The sequence below is a fragment of the Pteronotus mesoamericanus genome, unplaced genomic scaffold (assembly GCF_021234165.1).
Source record: "Pteronotus mesoamericanus isolate MK-2021 breed Mesoamerican mustached bat unplaced genomic scaffold, CSHL_Meso_final contig_52, whole genome shotgun sequence".
NCBI lineage: Eukaryota > Metazoa > Chordata > Mammalia > Chiroptera > Mormoopidae > Pteronotus > Pteronotus mesoamericanus.
In genome coordinates, this window is record NW_026555189.1 from 8,516,402 (window position 1) to 8,539,196 (window position 22,795).

The 22,795-nt window shown below is 43.1% G+C and overlaps 1 protein-coding gene across 1 annotated transcript in view; it reads right to left on the reverse strand.

The window, feature by feature from the left end:
* HYDIN (HYDIN axonemal central pair apparatus protein) overlaps window positions 1-22,795 on the reverse strand; it is a 347,593-nt gene that overhangs the window by 80,785 nt on the left and 244,013 nt on the right. Inside the window, exons 29-39 of the mRNA XM_054579213.1 lie at window positions 19,817-19,944; window positions 19,248-19,384; window positions 18,892-19,019; window positions 18,553-18,744; window positions 18,070-18,219; window positions 15,256-15,495; window positions 11,595-11,763; window positions 8,757-8,924; window positions 8,117-8,290; window positions 5,923-6,093; window positions 783-997 (exon numbers count right to left, since the gene is read on the reverse strand). Of these exons, the coding sequence (XP_054435188.1) occupies window positions 783-997; window positions 5,923-6,093; window positions 8,117-8,290; window positions 8,757-8,924; window positions 11,595-11,763; window positions 15,256-15,495; window positions 18,070-18,219; window positions 18,553-18,744; window positions 18,892-19,019; window positions 19,248-19,384; window positions 19,817-19,944 (1,872 nt within the window). The remainder of the gene's footprint in view (window positions 1-782; window positions 998-5,922; window positions 6,094-8,116; window positions 8,291-8,756; window positions 8,925-11,594; window positions 11,764-15,255; window positions 15,496-18,069; window positions 18,220-18,552; window positions 18,745-18,891; window positions 19,020-19,247; window positions 19,385-19,816; window positions 19,945-22,795) is intronic.

A 22,795-nucleotide genomic window follows, 5' to 3' on the forward strand; every position in this document is an offset into this window, starting at 1 on the left:
GGGTCGCTAACGAGCTACAGGGAAAGCGGAAGAGCATGGTGTTCTGAAAGCGAAGGGAGGAAAGCCTTTCCAGGAGGAGGGGTTATCAGCTGCCAAGATATCATGTAAGATGAGGACCAACAACTGGCCACTGGATTTGGCAAGATGAACGCCAATGACCTTGAGGAGAGCAGCCAGCGCTGTGGGGAGGACGAAGGCCTCATTGGAACAGGCGGAGGGAGAACGGTGGTGAGGCCGAGGAGACGATCATGCAGCAATTCTTTGGAGAGAAGTAGAAAGATGAGGTAATAGCTGGAGAGGAGCCTGGGGTTGTGGGAAAATATTTTTTAAAGATGGGAGGTAGTAAAGCACGCCTAGATGCGGATGGGAAGAATCCAACAGACAGTGGGGGGAAAAAACCAAATGGTAGAGGGAGGAGACAGTTGAAGGAATTTAGGTCCTGAGTCAAAGGGAAGGGGTGGGGTCCAGCTGCAGAAGCAGTCGCTCAGCGGCAGGGAGGGCAGGACACTGGGCTAGGAGGCAGGCTGCCGGGGAGATCGGGTGGTGGGAGGACAAGGCCATCGCTGCTGTCTTTGGCTTCAGCACCTGCTGCTCTGCAGAGATTATTCTCAAAATCTCTGGCTCAAACTCTCGGACTTTCTCTGAGCGTGGGGGCAGTGCTCAGGGCTGCCTGGCAAGGGCACCCATGGGAGTGGAGTTGTGCTGACCTGGCTGCAGGATGCTGAGGAAGGCGGGGAGGAGAAAGGACCCCAGGTCTCCTTCTGGGAAAACTTGACGTGTACCTGTGGTGTTTCGGATGAGTGCTGATGATGCTGCTTCTGAGACCCAGAGCCGTGGCTCTCTGCCTTGCTTTTGACAACCAGCACGCTCCCACGCACAGGCTTTGCAGATTTTATTTCTGGGATTACCAAAGCGGATTCTGAGGTTAACTTGCCCAGGGCCTCAGTGCTCAGTTGTACCTGCCCAATGGCAATTTGGTTCGAAGCAATCTCCTGGGCTACACAGAGAGAGGGGGTTTATATTAAAAGACGCCATCGGATAAGGAAATAACAGTGGGGATGGCGGAGTGGGGCTGAGGGAAGAGGTTCTGCCCATTGAGGACTGGATGACCATGACTCCGCGGAGAGCCTGGCCTGGAGTCCCGTGCTTTTCACTGCTCAGATCCCACATCAATCTGCCTCACTTTTTCTTCCAGTCCTGAGGGCAAGTATTTCTGAAACGGCTGGTATATTACAGCCCTGCCCTGGGAACCTAACACTTGACCTTTTGTGGGTCTAGGCTGCAGAGATGCCAACGGGTAGCTTGGGTAGGGCATTCATTCTTGCTTCCACACAAGAACTGCCCAAATGAACAAATCGGCTGATCAATAACAACATGCCCGTTGGTAAACAGGAATTTAATATTAATTTCTTTGTTATACCTCTGTCCTTCCTCCCAAGCAGATTGCCACCCCTAAGCACTCCCACCCACTGAGAAGTTCCCTTGCAGAATCAGTGGCTGATATAATTATTTAAAAGTGTTTCCACGACAGCTGTTCAGAGAAACTCTTGTTATTGTGCCTTGGGCCTTTATGACAAACTCCTGCCCCTCTTAGTCTCCCAACCACAATGGCCAGTCCTGTCTCACTGTGTCCCCTGGGTTTCCAACTCTATAAGGATGAACTACCTGCACCTGAAGGAGAATGGGGGTCTAGCAGATGCTGTTGGGGCCCTAAGATGTGGTGATGGGGCTGTATGCTTGGCAGATTCCGTGTTTCTCTAGCTCTCAGGCAGACTTGTTACTCATGTTATTGCTCCTTGTTGACCTCCAAAACCCCAGAATTTATTATGAAAAATTGTTTATTTATTCTTGCATGTTTAAACTTTAGTCACCTTCAAAGTACTCTCCATTTGATGCAAAACACCTACTGAGATGTTTTTTCCACTGCTCAAAACAGTTTTTAAACTTGTTGGTTTTGATGCCTTTTAGTGCTTTTGCTGTTTTTTGTTTCACCTCTTCCACATCAGCAAAATGTTTCCCTTTGAGGACTTTTCTTCATCCAGGGAAACAAAAAAATGTTGCTTGGGGTGAGGTCAGGTGAATACGGAGGGTGGAGCACAGGGGTCCTGCTATTTTTGGTCAAAAACTGCTGAACACTCAGCACAGTGTGGGCAGGTGCGCTCATAAATCACCCATCATGAAATGGGCAAACACTCTGAAAGAGTCTTTAAAAAAAATTCACTGAAGCCGAATGCAGTCTCTCATGACAATGCCAGCTGGTGCACTGACACAGATGGGTCCCTAGAACACTCACTTAGCAGGGGAAACCTGTACTACCAGGGGCATGACCTCCAGAAGATAATTCCGTTTACTGGGGTGGGTTCTCCCTCATAAACCCTTGAGGATTCTCTTTGAGAGGTCTCACTGTACTTTGCTTTATCTTTTCATGTGGCTTCCTCCTCCCCTCCCCTGGTACCTCATTATAGACACAAGGACTTCATAAAGCACCTGGGAGGATTGGGGGGGGTTGGGTGGGCAAAGTGTCTGATGACATCCCTGGAGTAGTTGTACCCAAGTTCTGCTCCAATTATACACCTGCATGGTCCTATGTGTGTCCAGGCCCAATCACCCACAGTCCCTCCAGGCTCTGCTTTGATAATGACACCCCAGCCTCCTGCCACCCCAACCTGCTCACTTCACCGTGAGCCCTGCTCTGCCCTGACCCATCCTCGCCTTCACTGGGTCCTATGGATTCTCTTCTGTGCTCTCCTTACGCTTCCACTTTCCCTTGTCCATAGCATCATTCCTCTGTATCTTAAAGGGCCAGTTCTTTCTGATACAAACTAACAAAAGCTTTAATTTAATATTTTATTTCTTTCAAGATATCACTTCATTTTCTTCTCTTTCCTCCACTGCCCAATTTCTAAAAACAGTGGTCTAGAGTAGCTCTGTCCAGTAGGCACATAATATGAGCCGCATATGCATGTAATTTAAAATGTTGTAGTTAGCCGTATTAAAAAAGTACAAATTGATTTCAATAGTATATTTTATTTAACCCAATATATAAAATATATAAAAGTGATCAAACATAAAATAGATAAAAGAATACAAATGTAACCTAATTAAAATAATAGAAAATAAACTATAAATAAAATAAAATATATAAAATTTTTACTGTGTTATTTTACAGTCTTTTAGTCATACTACATCTTCAAAATCCAGCATGTATTGTATACTTACGATGCATCTCAATTTGGACTAGCCACGTTTCATGCAGCCAGTGGGTTCTGTATGGGACAGGCAGGTTTAGATTTATCACTTCCTGTCCAGTACAGCCTGCCAACACCAGGGTAAGCTGTAAATGTGCGTTTGGACTTAACTCTCCATTAAAAGGGTTTTCTTTAGAGTCACCAGTGACCTCTGAACTGTGAACTACATTGGTCCTCTTCTCAGGGTTCATTCTATTAGAATTTTCAGCAATTTCCAATTATGTCCCTTTAGTGATTCAATACATTTTTAAAAATAAATCTTTACTCTGCATCTACTGCGTGCCAGGCACTATTCTAGGCCCTGGGAATACATTAGTGAAGAAAACTAACACAAATCTCTGCCCTCAGAAGCTTACATTCTAGTGAGGGGAGAGAGATGATAAAATAGGTAAACGAAATAGTATGTTAACTAGTGATAAGGGCTACCAGGAAAATAATGTGGAGTCAAGCTGAAAAGGTGCCTGGATTCCACAGGGCTCTGCAGAGACCTGAAAGCCCTTCTCGTCCCTCTCCCTCCTGCATCTTTTTCTCACCTTGACATCCCTGCTCCCTGCTCTCCTGATTGCCCACCCCCGGACACCCGCTCTGCCTCTCAGCCTCCCTTTGGCTTCTCCTCCACAACCTCCTCCTAAAATGTAAGTTTTCCCCAAGGTCTCATCCTGCTCTGTCCATCTCACCCTGACCATCCCACTCCTTTCTTTCTGGAACTTTCTGGGATGATTTCCTCTACTTCACTGGCTACACCTGTTACTTTGTTCAGGGAGATTCCCCTAGTTATGCCTTTAGATTGACATTACATTTTCAGATGGGGAGCTCAAATTCACGATTTGTCACAGGACATCAACACACCTCCAAAGACTTCAGTGAAATGTAGTTTATTTGACAGAAAATGAAACAAAAATCTAAGAGAACCAGGATTATAATTTAGCTTGGGGTTCCCAAGCAGAATATGCCACCCAAAAATATTTCAAAGGAGTTTCAGGACATGGCATCTGAAATTATGCTGCTGGGGTAAACTGATTATGTCGAGCTGTAGGCACTTGAAACGCAGCAAATGCACCAAGAGGCTTTCTCTGAACTTCCCCTATTTGCCTAAAGACAGGCTTGCAAAAGGAACTCAAACTGCCACAAATTCACTTTCTGGGAGTTTCATCAACCAGAGAAGATGGACTCTTACCACAGGAGAGGAGACTGAAGCCAACAGCACACCCAGACAAACTATCACACCTTCCCTCCATTTTCCTAAGGTTCATTCATCATTCCTAAAAATCATTTGCTCCCTTAAGAGGACTACATGCCTCCCCTCCTTTCCCTTTAAAGCTGGTATTTAATTCTGAATTCTAAAGCCATCTTGGAGTTACTCATTTTCCCCCAAATATCTCCCATGTATACGTGAAGTATACATGTTAGTAGACTTGTGTTTTCTCTTGTTAATCTGTTTTTTTTTTTTTTTAATAAGAGTCTCAGCTGAGATACTCAGAAGGGTAGAGGGAAAATTATTTTTCCTCCCCTATATGACTAAAGAGCTACTTCTCTTATCTTCTAAGCAAAGAATCTTTCATTTCCCTAAGCACTCTGTGAAGAGGTATTGAGGGGAAGGGACACGCCTGAAAGCCCCAGCCAGTTTTATCAACTAGCAGGCATGGCACACTATTAGGTGTGATGCCATGCTGTTATAAATATTTCTATAAAAGTAATTCAGCTCTCAGTCACTCTGTTTCAACATATTTCCAACTGAGCAGCCATTCTCCTGAACCAGAGGCCCTTCGGTGACCTGACACAGCCAGGACTCTTGACCTCTGGTGGGCAGGCCACACCAGGCCTCACTTCTGTGGGATTCCAAAACTCAATTTTCCTCTCCAGAAAACTTTCTCCTCATCCCATATTCCCTGTCTTGCTAAATCACATCACTCTTTTCCTGGTTTCTGAGTATAGTGATCTCGGTGTGAGCATCTTGAATGCCTCCTGCTCCTTCAACTCTCCGCTACGCTGATGGTCGCCTGGTCAGCTTGTCCAGGCCTGTTCACCGTTAGCTTCCTTTACAAGACATTACAAGAGCTACTTTCTGACCATTTCTCTCTTAGGGCAGAAACTACCCAACTCTTTTCCTTCAAAATACAATCTAAATTCCTAATTTTGGCATCAAGGTCAACTACAACTGGCCTCAAGCTGCCCTCCCACCTCTAATTTACTGTCAGCTTCCCTACTTTCTCTGTTAGGAATGTCCTTGTTTTCAGCTTCACCTATCAATATTGTTGTGCTCCTTCAAAGGCCACTTCCATGAAAACTTCCTCAAATCATACTTGTTGGCACCCAATCACCCCAAACTCACTTCTTCACAGAGCCAGTACTCCTGTTGCATTATTTCCCTCTGCTTTGAAAGAGAACACGTCTGCTCCTCTCCAGGTATCACCTCCCCAAAGGTAAGGACCACTTGTTATTCAATGTCCTGTTCCCTGAAGTGCCACGTGCGTGCCAGTATTGGGCAGCCAGGAAAGCCATAGATACTGGGTGAAGAGAATTTTTCTCCAGGCTACTAAGCTAGCAGCATGTTATAAGGCAGCCTTCAGCTGAGCTGTGGGAGGAAAGCTCAGTGGGGGAAGGGAGGCGATGGGTATTACCAGTGGGGGTGCTGGCCACTTGCCCACAAAACATCAGGGGAAACGGCTCTTACCAGACTCCTCTCCTTCCTTTATGGACTGCTCTATGGCAGCCCTGATGCAGAGCTCACGGGCCCGGAGCCCTGGGATGGTGCTGTCGGAAATGGCTTCCAGCACGATGGAGTCGATGTTCAAGCAGGCCACGTTGTAGTACTTGGCAATGCTGACTGCCGTGGCTGACTTTCCTACGAAAAGAGTCAGGGAGCTGAATTGCATGGTTTTCATTTACTCAGTGGTCTAGCCAGAAGCTTCTACAACAGAGGTGCCCGTAAAATGATCTTTCCAGGTGCTTTGCCTTTAAGCAGAGAGACCCACGGCATGAGTCAGGACGTGGATTCTGCCACCGATGGGCGGTGTGCTGTGGCAACACACATCCCCTCTGGATTTTCTCGTCAGTTTAAAAAGTGATTCTATCGGCTCATCTTCAAAAAATCTTATGATTCTTATGGTCTCTGATTCTAATAGAAATACATTTTTGGTTTAAAGAATAACGTGCTGATTTTTTTCTCATTTCAAAATACCGGATCATTAAAAAGAAAGCAGAAAATTCAGAAATAACATAGGAGAAAAGAAAAAGAAACCCATAATCTGCTCATCCAGAGAGATTTTTGCATACGGTTGTTAAGTATGCATATGTAATTATTTTATTTATATTTCTTACACAAAAAAGAAATGGGTTACATGGCAGGCCGAATAATGACCCCTCGATGATGTCTACACCCTAATCCCTGGAACTTGTGAATAGGTTACCTTATACAGTAAAAGGATTTAGGAGGTGTGATTAAGTCAGAGATCTTGCTATGAGGAGACTCTCCTGAATTATCTGGGTGGGCCCAATGTAATCACAAGGGTCCTCACAAGAGAGAAGCGGGAGGGTAAGAGTCAGGGCAGGTGCTATGATGATGACAGCAAGGAGAGAGAGACTGGAAGATGCCAGCTACGATGCTGGCTTTGGAGATGGGGGAAGAGGCTATGAGCCAAGGGATGAAGGCAAATGTCTAGAGGCTAGAGAAGGTAAAGGAAATGGGTTCTCCCTTAGATCCTCCCCCAGAAATGGAGCCTCGTTGGCCCATTTGAGACTTCTGACCTCCAGAAGCGTGAGGAAGCAAGTTTGCATTCTTTTACACCACTAAGTTTGTGGTTATTTGTTAACAGTAACAATACAGAGTCCCAATAAGTATGACATTTTTTCTCACTTAAAACAATATATCCTGAACATCTTTCTATTCATTCAGTACACTTCTATGACACTGTTTGTTTTTGTTTTTAAATGGTGGTAATATACATACAAAATTTACCATTTTAACCACTTTTGAGTGTACAGTTCAGTTGCATAAGTGTATTCACATCGTGTGTAACTGTCACCAGCACTTTTTCTCTCTTCCCAAATGGAAACTCTGTATCCATTAAATAATAATACCTCATTCCGCAGTCCCCAGTCCCTGGAAACCACCACTCCACTTTCTGTTCTATGAATTTGACTATTCTAGGCACCTCATATAACTGGAACGATCCAGTGACTGTTGTTTTGTATATGGCCTATTCCCCTTAGCTCAATGTCTTCAGGGTTCATTTGTGTTGTAGTATGTATCAGAATTTTCTTCCTTTTTAAGGTTGAATACTACTCCACTGAACCACATTTTGTGTATTTAGCCATTTGTCAAGGACATTTGGGCTGTTTCTGCCTTTTGTCTATTGTTAACAATGCTGCTATGAACATGGATGTACAAGATGCTGTTTTTAAAGGTGACAATAATTCACTATGTGAATGTGCTATGGCTTAATTAACCAGTCTCCCATAATGAATGCTTCAACTGCTCTCAGTTTTTTATTATGGTAAATAATGTTGCAGTGAACATCATGTTGTTAATCTTTGTCCACATCATTAATTTTCTAAGATAAAATTTTAGAAGCAATATTGCCAGGTCAAAGCATTTGGTCAAAGCATTTGCACATATTTTCCCCCTCTATTTTTAAATAATATAATAGAAAGAATACAAGCTCAAATAATTCACAGATATATTAATTAAAAATGAGGTATCCCTGCTCTTTCTCTAATCCCTTGTCTCTGAGGCTGGCAATTTAACAGTTTGGGGAAAATCCTTTGATATATAAATTTCAAACAAAAAAAGTCTAATGGCCTCAAAATTACACATGCAAGTTTCACCATGAACCCAAAAGGGGCAACCCCTTAGAGTTGTAGCATACCTGACAAGGGTGTCCCATGGATGATAATGGCAATGCCTTTCTGGTTCTTGGCTATGTTTCCTTCTGCAGAAATATCAAGGCCCAGGTAGCGAGCGATTGCCTTGCTCACTGGGTTGTTCTCTACTTCTCCAACATCCTCTGAGGAGTGGCTGTCAGTGCTCTGTATTTTGTCAGCTGCAAATTAAAAACGTGTGTGTGTGTGTGTGTGCCCATGTGCATGTACGTGGACACATGGAGTTCACATGGGTTCTCATGGAAATGGGAATGGCTTTTTTAACATTGTTTGAAAATGACACACATAATCTGCTGCATCCCTCATACCCCCTTGTATTGTATGAGAGGGCCTTTTTAAGCCCATATTTGCCCTCAGCTACTAGGATTGCAAATACAGATACTCTTTGACTCTCAATTCCATTTTGGGGGATCTTTTCTTCTGAAAAATAATGTTGGAAATTAGCTGAGTTTGCAACATTAAGGGAAACAACTAAATAAATGACATATTCATGTTTTAGAATTAATACACAGTTGTGCTAGAAAGTTTGGATGATGTATTTCATGGAGGTCAGTGAAAAGGCATTGAACACTCTTCCCACTTCTGCTTAGAGAAAACTGGCACCAGAACATTAAGATGCTTGGTTACTTTGAAACATGATTTTTTCCAGGCTGTCCTCATCGTCCTCTTCATAGAGGTTGGTCTTGAACTCGTTCTGCTCCCCCAGGTCAGATAGGACAGAGATGCCGTGGCTAATTGAGGCCCTCTTCAAGCTGGTGGAGGCTCCCTGGTCCAACAAGGGCATATCTTCGTCTTCTGCCAGAAAGCAAGGAGAAAAACTCAGGGAAGAGTTGGGGGTGGGGCAGGGGAGGTTTGGGGCAGGAAAGGAAAAAGAGACAAAGAGGAGAATCACTGAGCTGATCACCATCACCCTGGACTATCCAACTCAAACAAGAACTGCAGTGAATTTCTCTGCCCAGAGTGTTTCTACATTTCAACATAAAAAAATCCAAAATTATTGCTCCAGAAAGTTTAAAAGAGCTATAGATTATAAAATTCAGCTGCCAAAGGAGATACAGATAAAGAAATAGTGACAGAGGAATTGCAGCTTAATTTTACGATACCACACAAGAGTTAGCAACCTCTCATATTTTTAATTTTTCAAAACCAAATGTGTACATCCCAATTTGTATACCTGATTTCCCTCTTAGTATATCACGAACATTTCTGCATGTTATTGTTAAGCATATCTACCCTTTTGTCTGCCCGGCTCCCTCCCCAGCGCCCCTACCCTGCAGAGTGTCAATGGGTATGTAGAAGGGCTGTGATTGTATAAATTGACCCCCCACTACCCCAGGGCCAAGACATCCTCTTTGTTGAGGATTTGGATTTGAGCTGGAGAGGCTGCAGGCCTCTTATGAAGGTGGTGATGTAACTTGGGACTGCGGCCTTCTGGGCGTGGGGTGGGAAGAGGACAGGGATGGTCTGCAGTGTGAGAGCGCAGAGCGAGCAGGTGCCTGGAGAAGCAGTGTCTGCCTTACTGGGCTCCCTCTGGTCCCTCTAGTCTTGGCTCTGCCAGGGGTGTCCAACCTGTGGCCCACAGGCCACATGAGGCCCAGGATGGCTATGAATGCGGGGCAACACAAAATTGTAAATTTATTTAAAACATTATGAAATTTTTTTGTGATTATATATCACAAAGTACTTAATGTGTGGCCCAAGGCCTGTGTGGCCCAAAGATGCCAAAAGGTTGGACATTCCTGCACCTACACCATCTTTCCATTGGCCAAATGGATAAAGGACCCACAGCTGTAGCGTTCAATGAGGATGAGAGTGGCAGGGCCCTTCCCTGACTTCAGGACATCCTTTGTACATCACAGCCTCTCATAGCTCTCTGCCTCGCCTGCCAGGCTGTTCTGAGTTGAAATGTCGTTCCCTCCACCCGCTTCCTGACTGTGATCTCTCAAAGGCAGGGGCTTGTTTCATTCATCTTTTCTTTTCCCTAGCACTTTAGCTCAGTGCCTGGAACATAGCAGGTGCTTGTCATGGACTTAATTGGTTTCCTTAAAATTCATATGTTGAAGTCCTAACTCCCCAGTACCTCAGAATGTGACTATAGTTGAAGATAGGGCCTTTAAAGAGGTAATTAAGTTGAAATGAGGTCACATGGGTATCCTAATCCATTCATAATCCAATATGACTGGTGTTTGTATGTGAAGAGATTAAGAGACAGACACTCAGAGAGGGAGACCATGTGAACACAGGGCAAAGACAGCCATCTACAAGCCAAGGAGGGAGGTACAGAAGAAAATGACTCTGCTGACATTTTGATCTTGGACTTCTAATCTCCAGAATTGTGAGAAAATAAATTTCTGTTAGTTAAGCGACCCAGCGTGATAGCAGTTCTAGCAAACTAATAGTGCTCAATGAATATGACAGGGGATTGGGTGGAGAGGCAGCCTTCATCTCTCATCTTCTCCTTTTAGGGTAAACCAGTTTCTCTGGCTAGGTTCCTGGAGAGACAAGACAGGGCCAAGGGCAGGAGAAATGGGCTCCATTCAATTAATTTCATTCATTCATTCATTCATTCATTCACTCATTCATTCATTCTCTCTTACAGTATATATTTATTGGGCACAGGGACTTAACAGGTGCTTCTCCAGGCAATGGGTTTACAAGTGGGAAATATGTGACCACTGTCTTTATGGAGGCTTCTTGTCTGGGGGTGGAGACAGGTATGAAGAAAATAATTACACATGTGATGACTGTTACACAGAAGAGAGCAAGGAAGAGCAAGGAAGAACAGGGAGGCACATGTCCACGAAGAGGGCACAGAACAGCAGGAAGGAGAAGTGTGCACCATGACAAGGCACGGAATCCTACAGGTCTCCAAGGAACAATCATGCTCAAGTGCACACAAGGGAGGCCCAGGATGATGATGGGGTCACTTGGCTGGGCCAGAAAGGGCCAGATTAGGAGAGCACAGTCCAGCTTCAAGATGGGGGTTTGGCTTGGGGACCATGGAGGGCTGACCTCTTCCTTGTGTGAACTCCCACCTCTCTGAGTGCGCTGTTTTCTACTGTACATGATGTCTGACCGTGCATTACACAGATATACACATGGAAGCCATGGAGCTGAGTGGTTAGTGTCATGGACTCTGGAGTCAGAGAGACCTGGGCTTAAATCCTGATTCTGGTCTCTCAGTGCTTCAGTTTCTCACCTGTGTATGTGGAGCCCTCAGCACAGGGCCTGGTATCTAGCAACTGTTTTAGATCTATATTAGCTTTTTTGGTTTTAACTCCCCACTAGATTCCAGTGAGAGCAGAATGTGTCCCCATCTGTGCCTCCATGCAGTGGGGATAATAAGGCTACTTTGTAAGGGTTAGAAATAAAATGCATAAGGCACCTCACACCTGCCTGGCACAAGGGACAATTCAAAGAAGCCAGGGCAGTGGCAGGAGCCAGGCTCCTAGGACGAGTTCTTACCATTCTCCTGTGCCAGAGTCTCCAGATATTTTGCCTTCATCTGCTCCTCTTTTGATTGCTTTATCTCCTTAAAGTACTCGTACACTTCTGGGGGCAGCTTCTCTCCAGGGATGCGGGGCGGCAGCAGCAGGGTGTTGTAGGAATCATAGCCCTTCAGCGTCCGCAAGATCTGTTCGAGGAGAGTAGGACCTGCTGTTGGCCTAATGGAAGCTTCTCCCGCAGTCCTCAGTGGGTCTGCTTATACATCGTGCGAAGCCCCTGAGCGTGCCTGGGGCTGGTGTGCACAAAGGGCAGGGTCCTTTGGAGGGTCTAAAGGCAAGGCTGAGCCCTGAACCTGGGGGAGTGGGTTCTCTATTTCAATTTGAGCCTGACCATTTAGCATGCGGAAGAGAATTTTTTCTTCTTTTAAAAATAACATATACTTTTTTTGTTTGCTTTTCATTGACAAAAGTACAGAACTCCATTATCCACTCTGAGTGACACATTCCTATAGCTAAAATATAGTGGTTAGCCATATTATTCTAGGTAAAATGGTTGTCTCATAAACGGAGGATCCAGGGAAAAACAAGTAAAATGGTTTTAAGTACATGTGCATGTATATGAGAGAGAACGAAAAGGTAGAGGAAAATGTGTATTAGGCTTGTCAGATGAAATATGAGATCCCCAGTTAAATCTGTATTTCAGATAAACAATGAATAAATTTTTAGTATAAATATGTCCAATGTTGCTTATCTGAAATTCAAATTAAACTAGGCAAACTGTTTTTCTTTCTACTAAATGTAGCAACCCTAGTGTGTATGTATGTTTATAAAATACAGTAAAATAAAGTCCTGTATGACCCAATTTATTGCTGCTGGCAGGTGCTGGTAGGGATAGTTGGCTCCACTGATATGAAAAATCTGTTTTGTTAGATAATCTTTCTCCAGGATCATCACTTTCAGTTGTTTGAAAACCACTGTTAATAAGGTCATTCTAAAATATATATGGAAGAACAAGGGGCTAAGAATAGTTAAAACACACACACACACACACACACACACACACACACACACACACGAAGAAGAAAGGCAGAGGATTGCCCTGTCAGGTACTAGGATTTATGAAGCTGGAGTGATAAATAGGGTGGTGGTGATGTTGGAACAGGCAAATTGACCAATGAAATAGAAGAGAACTTAGGATAGACCCATTTATATATGAAGATTTGATACAGAACAGAGGTCAGTGTGGAAAAGAAGGAATATCCCAAAGACTGGTTGGTACAGAGACATAAAGCCTTGGCCAAATGGCCTCAGCTGAATTCTAAAGAGCCAATCCAGCTCCAGAGCTTCCAGTGGCATCTGCTGAAGTCTCTGCAGCAATCTCATCACAGTTCATCTTTATCTCCTCCAATTCTACTTTTCTATTCTTTTCAGGTATTTTTCCTGAGAGCCTCCCTGATAAACCTCTACATGCAAATCTAAGAGTCTTAAATTCTGCCTTCCATTGAGCTTGACTCACAACCGAGGATGCTGTGCCAACATAAGCCATTGAGAACTTCATAAATACCTAATGAAAAGAATCCCTTCCATAGGGACCAATTCCCATTTGGAGAAAAATATCTGGAGGCAGAATTTAAATTGGGCAGAACATAAACACTGGAGGTAAAGAGAATAGAAGATTCAAAGACTGAGTCAGGGGACGGTCCTGAGGAAGCAGAGCCACCTTAGCTAAGCCATTCCCAAATTCTTAACCCACAGAAAACATGAGATAACAAACGTTTAAGTTGCTAAGCTTGGGGGTATTTTTTTTTTTGCAGCAATAGATTAATAAACAATGGAGAGCTAAGCATCAGACTTCATGAACAGCAAAACTTCATCAAAATTACAAACTTCTGCTCTGCAAAGAGATTATTAAGAGAATGAGAAGACAAACCACAGACTGGGAGAAAATATTTGCAAAAGACACATCTGACAAAGGACTATTATTCAAAATATGTAAAAAAAAACCAAACAAACCCCAAATCCCCAAACCTCTTAAAACTCAACGATAAGAAAACAGATACCTCACCAAAAAAAAAAAAGAAAAATACAGATGGTAAATAAACATATGAATAGATGATCCACATCTTATGTCATCAGTGAAATGTAAACTAAAACAAGATACTACTATACACCTGTTAGAATTGCCAAAATCCAAAACACTGACAACATCAAATGCAGGTGAGGATGAGGAGTAACAGGAACTCTCAATTATTGCTGATGAGAATGCAAAATGGTGCAACAACTTTGGAAGATAGGCTGGTGGTTTCTTATAAAACTGAACATACTCTTACCATACAGTCCAGCAATCAAGCCACCTGGTGTTTATCAAAAGGAATCAAAAATTTAAGTCTACACAAAACCCTGTGCATGGGTTTTATAGCAACTTTACTCATAATTTGCAAAAACTTGGAAGCAACCAAGATGTCTTTCAGTTGGTGAATGGATAAATAAATTGTGGTACGTCCAGACAATGGACTATTACTCAGTGCTCAAAAGAAATTAGCTATCAAGTCACAAAATGACATGAAAGAAATGTAAATGCCTATTAGTAAGTGAAAAAAGCCAATGTGAAAAGGCTAAGTACTGCATGCTTATGACTACATGACATCTTGGAAAAGAGCCCGTTATGGAGACAGTAAAAAGGTCAGTGGTTACTAGGTTACTAGGGGTTGGGAGAAGGAGGGGATTAATAAACTGGGAGAAGGAGGAGATTAATAAGGCAAGCCCAGAGGATTTTTAGGGCAGTGAAATTACTCTGTATGGCAGTATAATGATGGATAATGTCATTCATTTGTCCAGATCCATAGAACATATAACATCAACAGTGAACTTTAATGTACTATAGACTTTGGGTTATTATAATGTGTCAATGTAGGTCCATTAATTGCAGCAAATGTACCATTCTAGAAAGGATATTGTTAATGAGGGAGCCTATGTTGTATGGGAGCAAGGGATACATCCCAATCTCTGTACCATCCCCTCAATATTGCTGCGAACTAAAACTGCTCTAAAATATAAAGTTAAAAAAAATAAACATGAAGGAGCAACTGGAAAAATATAGAGCCCAGAACAAACAAAAAAAAATATGGCAGATTTAAGCCCCAATATAATTACATTAAATGTAAATGGTCTAAATATACCAATTAAAGACAGAGACTGCCAGAGTGTACTTTAAAAAAGACTCAGCCCTAACTGGTGTGGCTCAGTTGGTTGGACATTGTTCTACAAAGTGAAAAGTAGCTGGTTCAATTGCCAGTCAGGGCATATGCCTGAGTTGCAGTTCGATTCTGGTTGGGGACATGTGAGAGGCAACCAACTGATGTTTCCCTTGCACATCAATGTTTCTCTCTCTTTCTCCCTACCTTACCCTCTCTCAAAAAAATAAATAAAATCTTATAAAAAAAAGATTCAATTATATGCTGTCTACAAGAAACATTCTTCAAATGTAATGACTGCTGGGTACATTCTCAGTTGTTTGAATTTTAACAATTAGCATGTATTAATTTTTCAATTAAATGAGTAAAATATATAATGAGATCACAAAGAGGCAATGAATTCTGCTCAGGGCAAAGGAAGTAGGTTAGAAAAGGCTGCGAAGTGATCTTTATGTCAAATGGAGTTTGGCTTTGACCTCTGCTCACCTTCTCTTCTATGAGATATTGCTGGTCAAATTCTAAAGAGTAAAACTCAATGGGAAAATCACAGGGGTTTTTCACCACCACCTCTGCCTCGTCTCCGGGTGCATAAGGCAGCAGTGGCCCCAGTTCCAGAACTGAAGGACTGAACTCCAGGCGCGGCTCTAAACCTCGCCCCTGTGCCAGCAGTATAAGCTTCTGAGTACTGTGCACAATCTGGAACATCAGGGTTTGGCTGTAGAATTTCTAGAAAACATAAAAACAAAACAAGCACTGAATTTTTTTCTGTTACACACTGTGTAAAAGTGAAGACCACTACTGGAGTGGGGAGTATTGATCCTATTTAGATTAAAAGAAATAACTTTTCTTATAAAATTGAGAGCAATTTCTATTATAGCAGCAATACTGTGTATCTATTATAGCATGCTGGGCACCGTATCAATGCTTTACCCCTTGGAGAAGGCCCTTCAAGTGCCGTGCTCATGCCCGTCAGACCTCCAGTGCACTCGGATGTCCCACTGCCACTCTCTGTTCCTCTGGGCCTGCACCGCTGAGCTCTCATTAAGAGGGCCCTGCTATCCATCATCAGGGCAGAGCAGGGCAAGGCAGATCACCAGAGAAGTAACGCCTCCTAGTAGTGGTCCTCAATCAATGACTCTCAGTAGTTACTGTGTAAAGACCCAGCTCCCTCACTCCTGGGGAGGCATAATCCCAAAATGGGCATTTTGTGTATTTTCTGAGTTTCCAGTGGGACTAAGCTCCAGTCTCCGAGGTAGCTGGCTCACTCCCACACCCCGTTAGCTTCCTACTTTCTATGTTTCTATCAGTATTCCACACACGTCTCAACAAATCTGTTTGCATTCAAAAGTTTCTCCAGGTTTGTTTCTTGAAGTAACTGAATGAACATATTTCCATTTTTTGAAGAAATAGTTAAGTCATGGATAATCAGTTACAGCATTCATTCATCTGACACAATTATGATTCAAGAACTAGTGGCTGGTGATGCCACTGACCCTACTCTGGTTTCACTGGAGAACCAGTTTAAAGATGCATGTTCACAGGTCCCATCCGTAGAGATCCTGACTTGATAGGGGTAGGATAAGGCTGGGGACTCTTCATTTTTAACCAGATGCCTAGGTTGTTCTGATACAGCTGGGCTCCTGGCTTGGGGTTCGAGGCCAAGAATGGCTGTATGATTTGAGGAGCTCCTGACTATCTTAGCTCAAGGGGGGAAATCAGACGGATGAACATATACAGAAAAATACCTACCATTGGAAGCAGTACTTATGATCCAAACTTCTACATTTTAATTGCTTTTTATGGAAATCTTGCTAAAACATTTCATTCATTTCCTTGTTATCTAACACGGAGTACTTTGAACACACGTTAGAATGTCTAGGAGTTGTGTGTGTGGACATTGGTGATTTCTCTGCTGCTCCTAGAGATACAGGCGTGGATCGTATGGGCTGCAGGGCTAGCCAGTCCCTGTATACAGCCAATAAATTCCTCTCCCAGTTGGTGGAAGCATTCTTAAAACTTTGACCAATTTCAACTCAACCTTTAGGAAACTGCCTGAACAAGTAGATTTTAAAAAAACTATATTTACTGATATTTCCCTCATTCTATAAAATACCCAAAATCATGAGTAAACCCCTGACATTCTCTAACAATGAAAAACATAGTAATTCTATTTTCTTTTAAAAGTGTTGGGGATATTTTTATAATAATAGAACCAGGGACTTTATTTTAGAACCAGACATGAAGTTATTCACTTTTCTTTCTTCTCACTATAGATTCTTAAGCATTCCCTCAAAGTCATTACCAGTGAAATCATTGGTAGTCTAAAAACTTGCATCTTTATTCTTTTAAAAGAATAAAGAAAAAAGTCTCCTAAGTGCCTTAAGCTTTGAACAAAAGTCTTTACAGTGCAATCTTTTGAGATCCTCTCTGGCTTTAAGTTTTTATTATTTCTACTGTGTTCTTTGTCAGAAGTAGCCTTTGTGCTGATGTATTCACAAAAGAAATGTTTGTGAGGCCTGGGGAGTACATCTGCCAGGAAGTACTTATTATTATCAAAACTACTACTGATAATAGTTAATAGTTACTGAGACACTTACTACCAATAGGGCAGTATGCTGTGCATTTTATTCACATTAATTTAGTTATCCTTCAACATGACCCTAGGAAATAGCTATTGCAGTTGATAATGTTTTACCTGTAACACTGGGGGCCAGATACGTTCAAATTGAGACCTTCAAAAAGGTAAACAGAGTACAAATACCCTGTGTCACCTAATAGGCTCAGCAGGGTCTGAAGCAGGTCCCCTGGAATCACACGTATTAATATTTCTGCAGATGCAGTGTTTGACTCTGCAAACTAAGTAGGATAAATAAAGGTTAAATAATCTCATTTTTGTTCAGGTGAAGTTTTTCTCCCAAACGAGGTTGGGTCTGAACCTTATGAAATTTGTTTCCAGTTTTAGGAGCTTACTGAATGTCAGGATTGCAGTAAGAAATTTTTTGACATGTATTATTATAATTTTTCATTTTATCTATGAACCAACTGAAGTTGAGTGTGGTTAAGTAATTTGCTCAAAGCCACACAGCCTCTAGATAGACATGCTGATTCCAGAGCTGGTGCTCTTAACCACCAGGCCCACGTAGCTCCTACCAGAACCACAAGCACTTGAGGTGTCATGCTCAGAATATGGAGGCACAGGTCACTCAAAGCTTCTCTGGAGACCCAATGAAGCATGGACTTTGAGTTAAGCTCAAAGAGACTCAGAGAGTCTGAATGGAATCACATTTCTTTGCAGCTTACCTCTTCTTTGGGCATGAATTTCACTTGCACGTTGGATCTTTCACCAGGATCCAAGACCCCAGAAGCAGGCTGGATCTCAAAGATCCGTGTCTTTGGTTTTAATTCAGCACGTAGTTTCTGTCTTAAGTACTTTGGCATGTGTTTCTCCAGCTGGTTAATAAATATTAGACAGTCAGATCATCCTCTATGGAAAATGGACTTATTCCATCCTCTACTCATTCAGCCTACACTTAGTGAGTACCTCTCAGATATCAAGGAATGTGTAGGTACCAGGGGAACAAAGATGAATAAGACATTCAGCAGAGAGCATGGCCTAACAGATCCTCAAATGCTGGGCTACAGGACTACATTTTATTGAGGAGGCAACGGTTGCCAATGAAAGTCTGAGAAGGAGAATGAAATGACGAGAATGGCTGCCTAGAATGACAAATATGGCTGTAATGGAGATGGAAAAAAGGGGACCAGTGGGCCACACTCACTTACCTTGTTACATGGCTTATTGCTCTGGACAAACCATTCGCAAGGAACTTGAAGATGATTGGAAAGCTGAATAGTTTCAACAAGGCACTGTCCACACTGAATCGTGGCAAACTCCACTTTTTCACAGGACAGAGTCATAGTGGGAATGGTCACCTTGGCTTGCAGACAGATGTGAACTGTTGGCCCCCCAACCACCTAGAGTGGCATAAAATTGCTGTTAGCATGTGGCATAGGGCTGGCGGAAGAATTGCAGCTCTGAAATAGTAACTGGATCATGCCAGGTGAACAAGTAGCAGAGCTGGGAGGTGGGGAGGGTCGGCGGGGCCCAGCAGTGCATCTTACCTTGATGGGCAGAATGACCTCTTTGTTTCCAACAGAAAGATTGGTCCCTTGTGTGTCAAATCTCACTTCAAATGTTTCTGTTTCACAGTAAGGTAGATTCTTTACACGATCTAACTCAGTACTAAAGCCTGAACCAAGACAAACAAAATTTCTTTGTGAGAAAGAGAAATAGCAAATAAGAGCTGCTTTCGAGAGCCCCTCTTGGGCAGGATAACCACTCAAAGAATCAATTAATGGCCCAATGATTTTTTCAGCTGATCCCAGAAGAAACACACACTCTAGTCCAGAAAGACAGTGCAGACAGCCTTGTTAGAAACAACAGGTGCAGTGGGAAAGGGTCTCTCAAGCCTGATTACCTGTGTCGTGAAGGATGCGCTTTTCTGCATGGAAGGACACTGGGATGTAATTGGTGTTGGTGATCTTGATGATGTGAGTTCGGACATCACCAAGGATGATGTGGCCGAAGTCCAGGATATACTCTGGCAGCTGGATCCTGAAAAGGTTAACAGGAGTTCTTTACCAGTCACTTTTTCCAAATTTGAGAAAGTGTGAGGCTCTGTTCTATCTCCTGTGCACAATGCTATTTATTGTCTGGAGTTGAGAACAACTAATGGTCCCTGGAATAGAGACTAGGAACAAGATACCTCTACCCCCAGAAGTCCGCACTGCTGTTTCAGCCATTATCCCAAAACACCTTCAGCATGGGCCCTCATGGACCTGAAACTGGGCCTGTCCACCAGACAAAACCAGAGGTTTCTGACTTTAACATGTCTGGTGAGCTGGATGCCAAAGGACAGCAGACACATGAAGTGAGTGGACTGCATTCCTGGACCATCGAGCATCATTTCAGGGAGCACTCTGGAGGGCAGCAATGCTTGCTCCACTACACTTTGAAACAAATGCAACGCAGAAGGGTACTACTCACTTGGCCAGTCTGAGGCGACTCCAGTGGCTGACATCATCTGTGGGATCGGGGATAATTGTTTTCTGATGTTCTATGGCATAGTTTTGGACTATAAGTCGCTCTACTTCCATCTCGAGCTGAGCATTTAACTGGAGCAAGAGAGAAGAGCAAGTGAGCAGCATCTTCTAGAAGGTATACTCTCAATGTGGGCAATATCACCCACAGGGGCGAAAACTGGTTCACGGAGGGGGAAAAAAATCTTAACTATCACAGTGGTTTGTGACCTACTAAAGTGACACAGTACATAAGCAGATATCCAGACTATTTGTGATATTAATATTTTCATGGGGGTGGGTATAGTAAGCAAACTGGTACAGCTATAGCATGAGTAGTCTTAGCAATAAAAAGGAATGAACTATTGATACTGATGGCTCTCAAGGGCATCATGCTGAATGAAAAGAGCCAATCTCATATATCCTGTATGATTCCATTTATAGAACATTCTCAAAATGACAAAAGTATAGAGATAATGAATAGATTAGTGGTTACTAGGGGCAAGGGATTGGGAGATTGGGGGTGGGTGTAGCTATAAAGGAGTAGCATGTAAGGGCAAATACAAATTAAAACTAAGAGGTTTAATTCTTGGAGTTGAAAATACGGGAAGAGACTTCTCACTCCCTTTTCTTAAAGTATTTGCTTTAGAAAACTTATATGTAAATTCTTTCTCTATTTCTTTGAAATGCATATAAATGCTTTCAAAGGCTACATAAGCCTCTTGTCAGCTGTACAACTCAGTGTCTTTCTCTGGGACCAGGGGACCAGCCCTTGGTACAATAATCACCAAGGACGGTGGAGGCCCTACCACCCAGTGTCTGTGGCAGGGTAGGAGCCTAACGGCAGAGGGCCCTGTCGGAAAAACAGAGACGCTTGGTTGCCCCTGGGTAAACCCAATTAGCTAACCCAGATGGTCACCCCAACTACCACGTGAATTTAAGATGAGCTGTGTGTGAGAAACGGTGCTGCCAAGTCCTCTAATTGGAGAACTAGTTATAGTTCTTACTGAAGGATTAGTTACTGTTTAATTTGACAACATGTATGTAATGGGTTGCATCTGCTTGGCTGTATATTAAAAACTGACATTTCTTTCTGTCTTTGCAATATCTTAGTGGGCTGCCTGTGACAGAGATCTCATTCTGGTTTAATACTTATTTAAATAATTTTTTTTTCTCGTCTACGTTTGTGGAGAGATTTTTCTGGGTTGGAAGGAGATTTTGGTTTAATTCTATTCCTCCAACAAGCACAAGGATCCTTGCGATGTTGGAACAGTTCTGAATCTTAATTGTGGCAGTGGTTACACAAATCTACACATGAAAAAAATTGCAAAGAAGCACCCCCCCCTACACCCACACATCAGTGCCTTTAAAATTGATGAAATCTGAATAAGCTCTGTAACTTGTACCAATGTCAGTTTCCGGACTTTGATAGGATACTATAGTTATGTAAGATGTTACCACTGGGAAAAACATTTTTGGTAACTTTCTGTGAATGATGATTATTTCAAAATATAAATTAAAAAATTAATATCAAACTGTTCAAAGAGATTACATTTTATAGATACTAAATGTATTTCATGGGATATTAGATAAAAGATGACTTGGGGGGAGTGATAGTGCAAAAAGGTTGGAAGATATTGTTCTGGAAGGTCCAAACCCAAAGCCCAGGGCCAAGCAGGAAAAGCAAATGTGTAAAGTGTGTCTGCAACGAGACAACAGGGAGGTGAGGGAACTGTGACAAATTGGGACAGGAGCCTGCCTCATCCACAGGCATCTCCAGTCATCTTCACTTTACAACAGCAAAGCCAACCCTATGCTTGGCTCCTGAGCCACTTAGTGGTCAGTTGACCACTGGCTTATGCAGGAGGACTAGCTCACTCCGCTCCTGCCATTACCGTCTCTGAACCTCCCCCCAGGCCTGGAGGGACAGCTAGGCACAGCCGTGCTAAGGGTCTGGTGAGGAGCCGCCCGGGAGGGCAGTTAGCAGGTAGAGGTGCACCGCTGCCCTTCACGGAAGGCTGGGGGCCCGGCTGGAGAGGGCAGAGGCTAAGAACATGGTGTTAGGAGCTGGTCAGGCCTGGATTCACATTCTGGCTCTGCTGCTTGCCTTGGGAAATGTACTTCGCCTCTGTGAGTGCTGTAAAACTATAAAATTAAGATAATAGTGGCACCTTATCCCCTCCCCCAACTATGGGACGATTTAATGAAATAATAATGTAGGTCAATAGCATGGCACAGGCCTAGTATAAGAGTTCAAAAAATGGTAGCTATTATTATTAATTATGATTATCTTGGAGCTCAGTTCACTTTCAGTATCTGTTAAATAAGTAATCCCTGGTGGTCTGTGGGGCCCCAGTCTCCCCAATGCCACTGTTATTCCCCCTTTTAGAACCCCCTCTTAACCAATCTAACAGCTCTCTTAGCTATATATGTAATTCTTCCTTAGGACGCTATTCTCATGCACATTTGCATCTTCAAAAGAAAGCACAGACAGAAAGCAGGCCTCACGGTCAGGAATAGACTGGTAAGAGAGAAACGTCAGGGAACGCGAGAGAGGACTTTTGGGATTTTTGCCTTCCTGTCCCACTGCAGGGGCAACCTTTACTTACAAGCTGCGTTGCTCCCTGGGCTCCCACCTCCGAGGCACCACACACTCCTAATTGTTCCAGAACCCCTTCGGCTGTCCCTCTCTCCCATTTCATTGTTGGTCTCTACTCTGAATCCACCTTCCTCCCTGATCACTCAGTACACATCCCTGGGAAGCTCACCATCTCCTGTGGTTACAATGACCATCTGATGACTCGAATCGCTTTCTCCAACTCACCTCTCTGCCCAGATCCACAGCAATGGTTTCACCTCCCTATTGGATGCCTCCACTTGGATGATGCACAGAAATCTCAGGCACAGTAATGGACCATCTGGACTCATTTCCCTTCCTCCTCTTTCA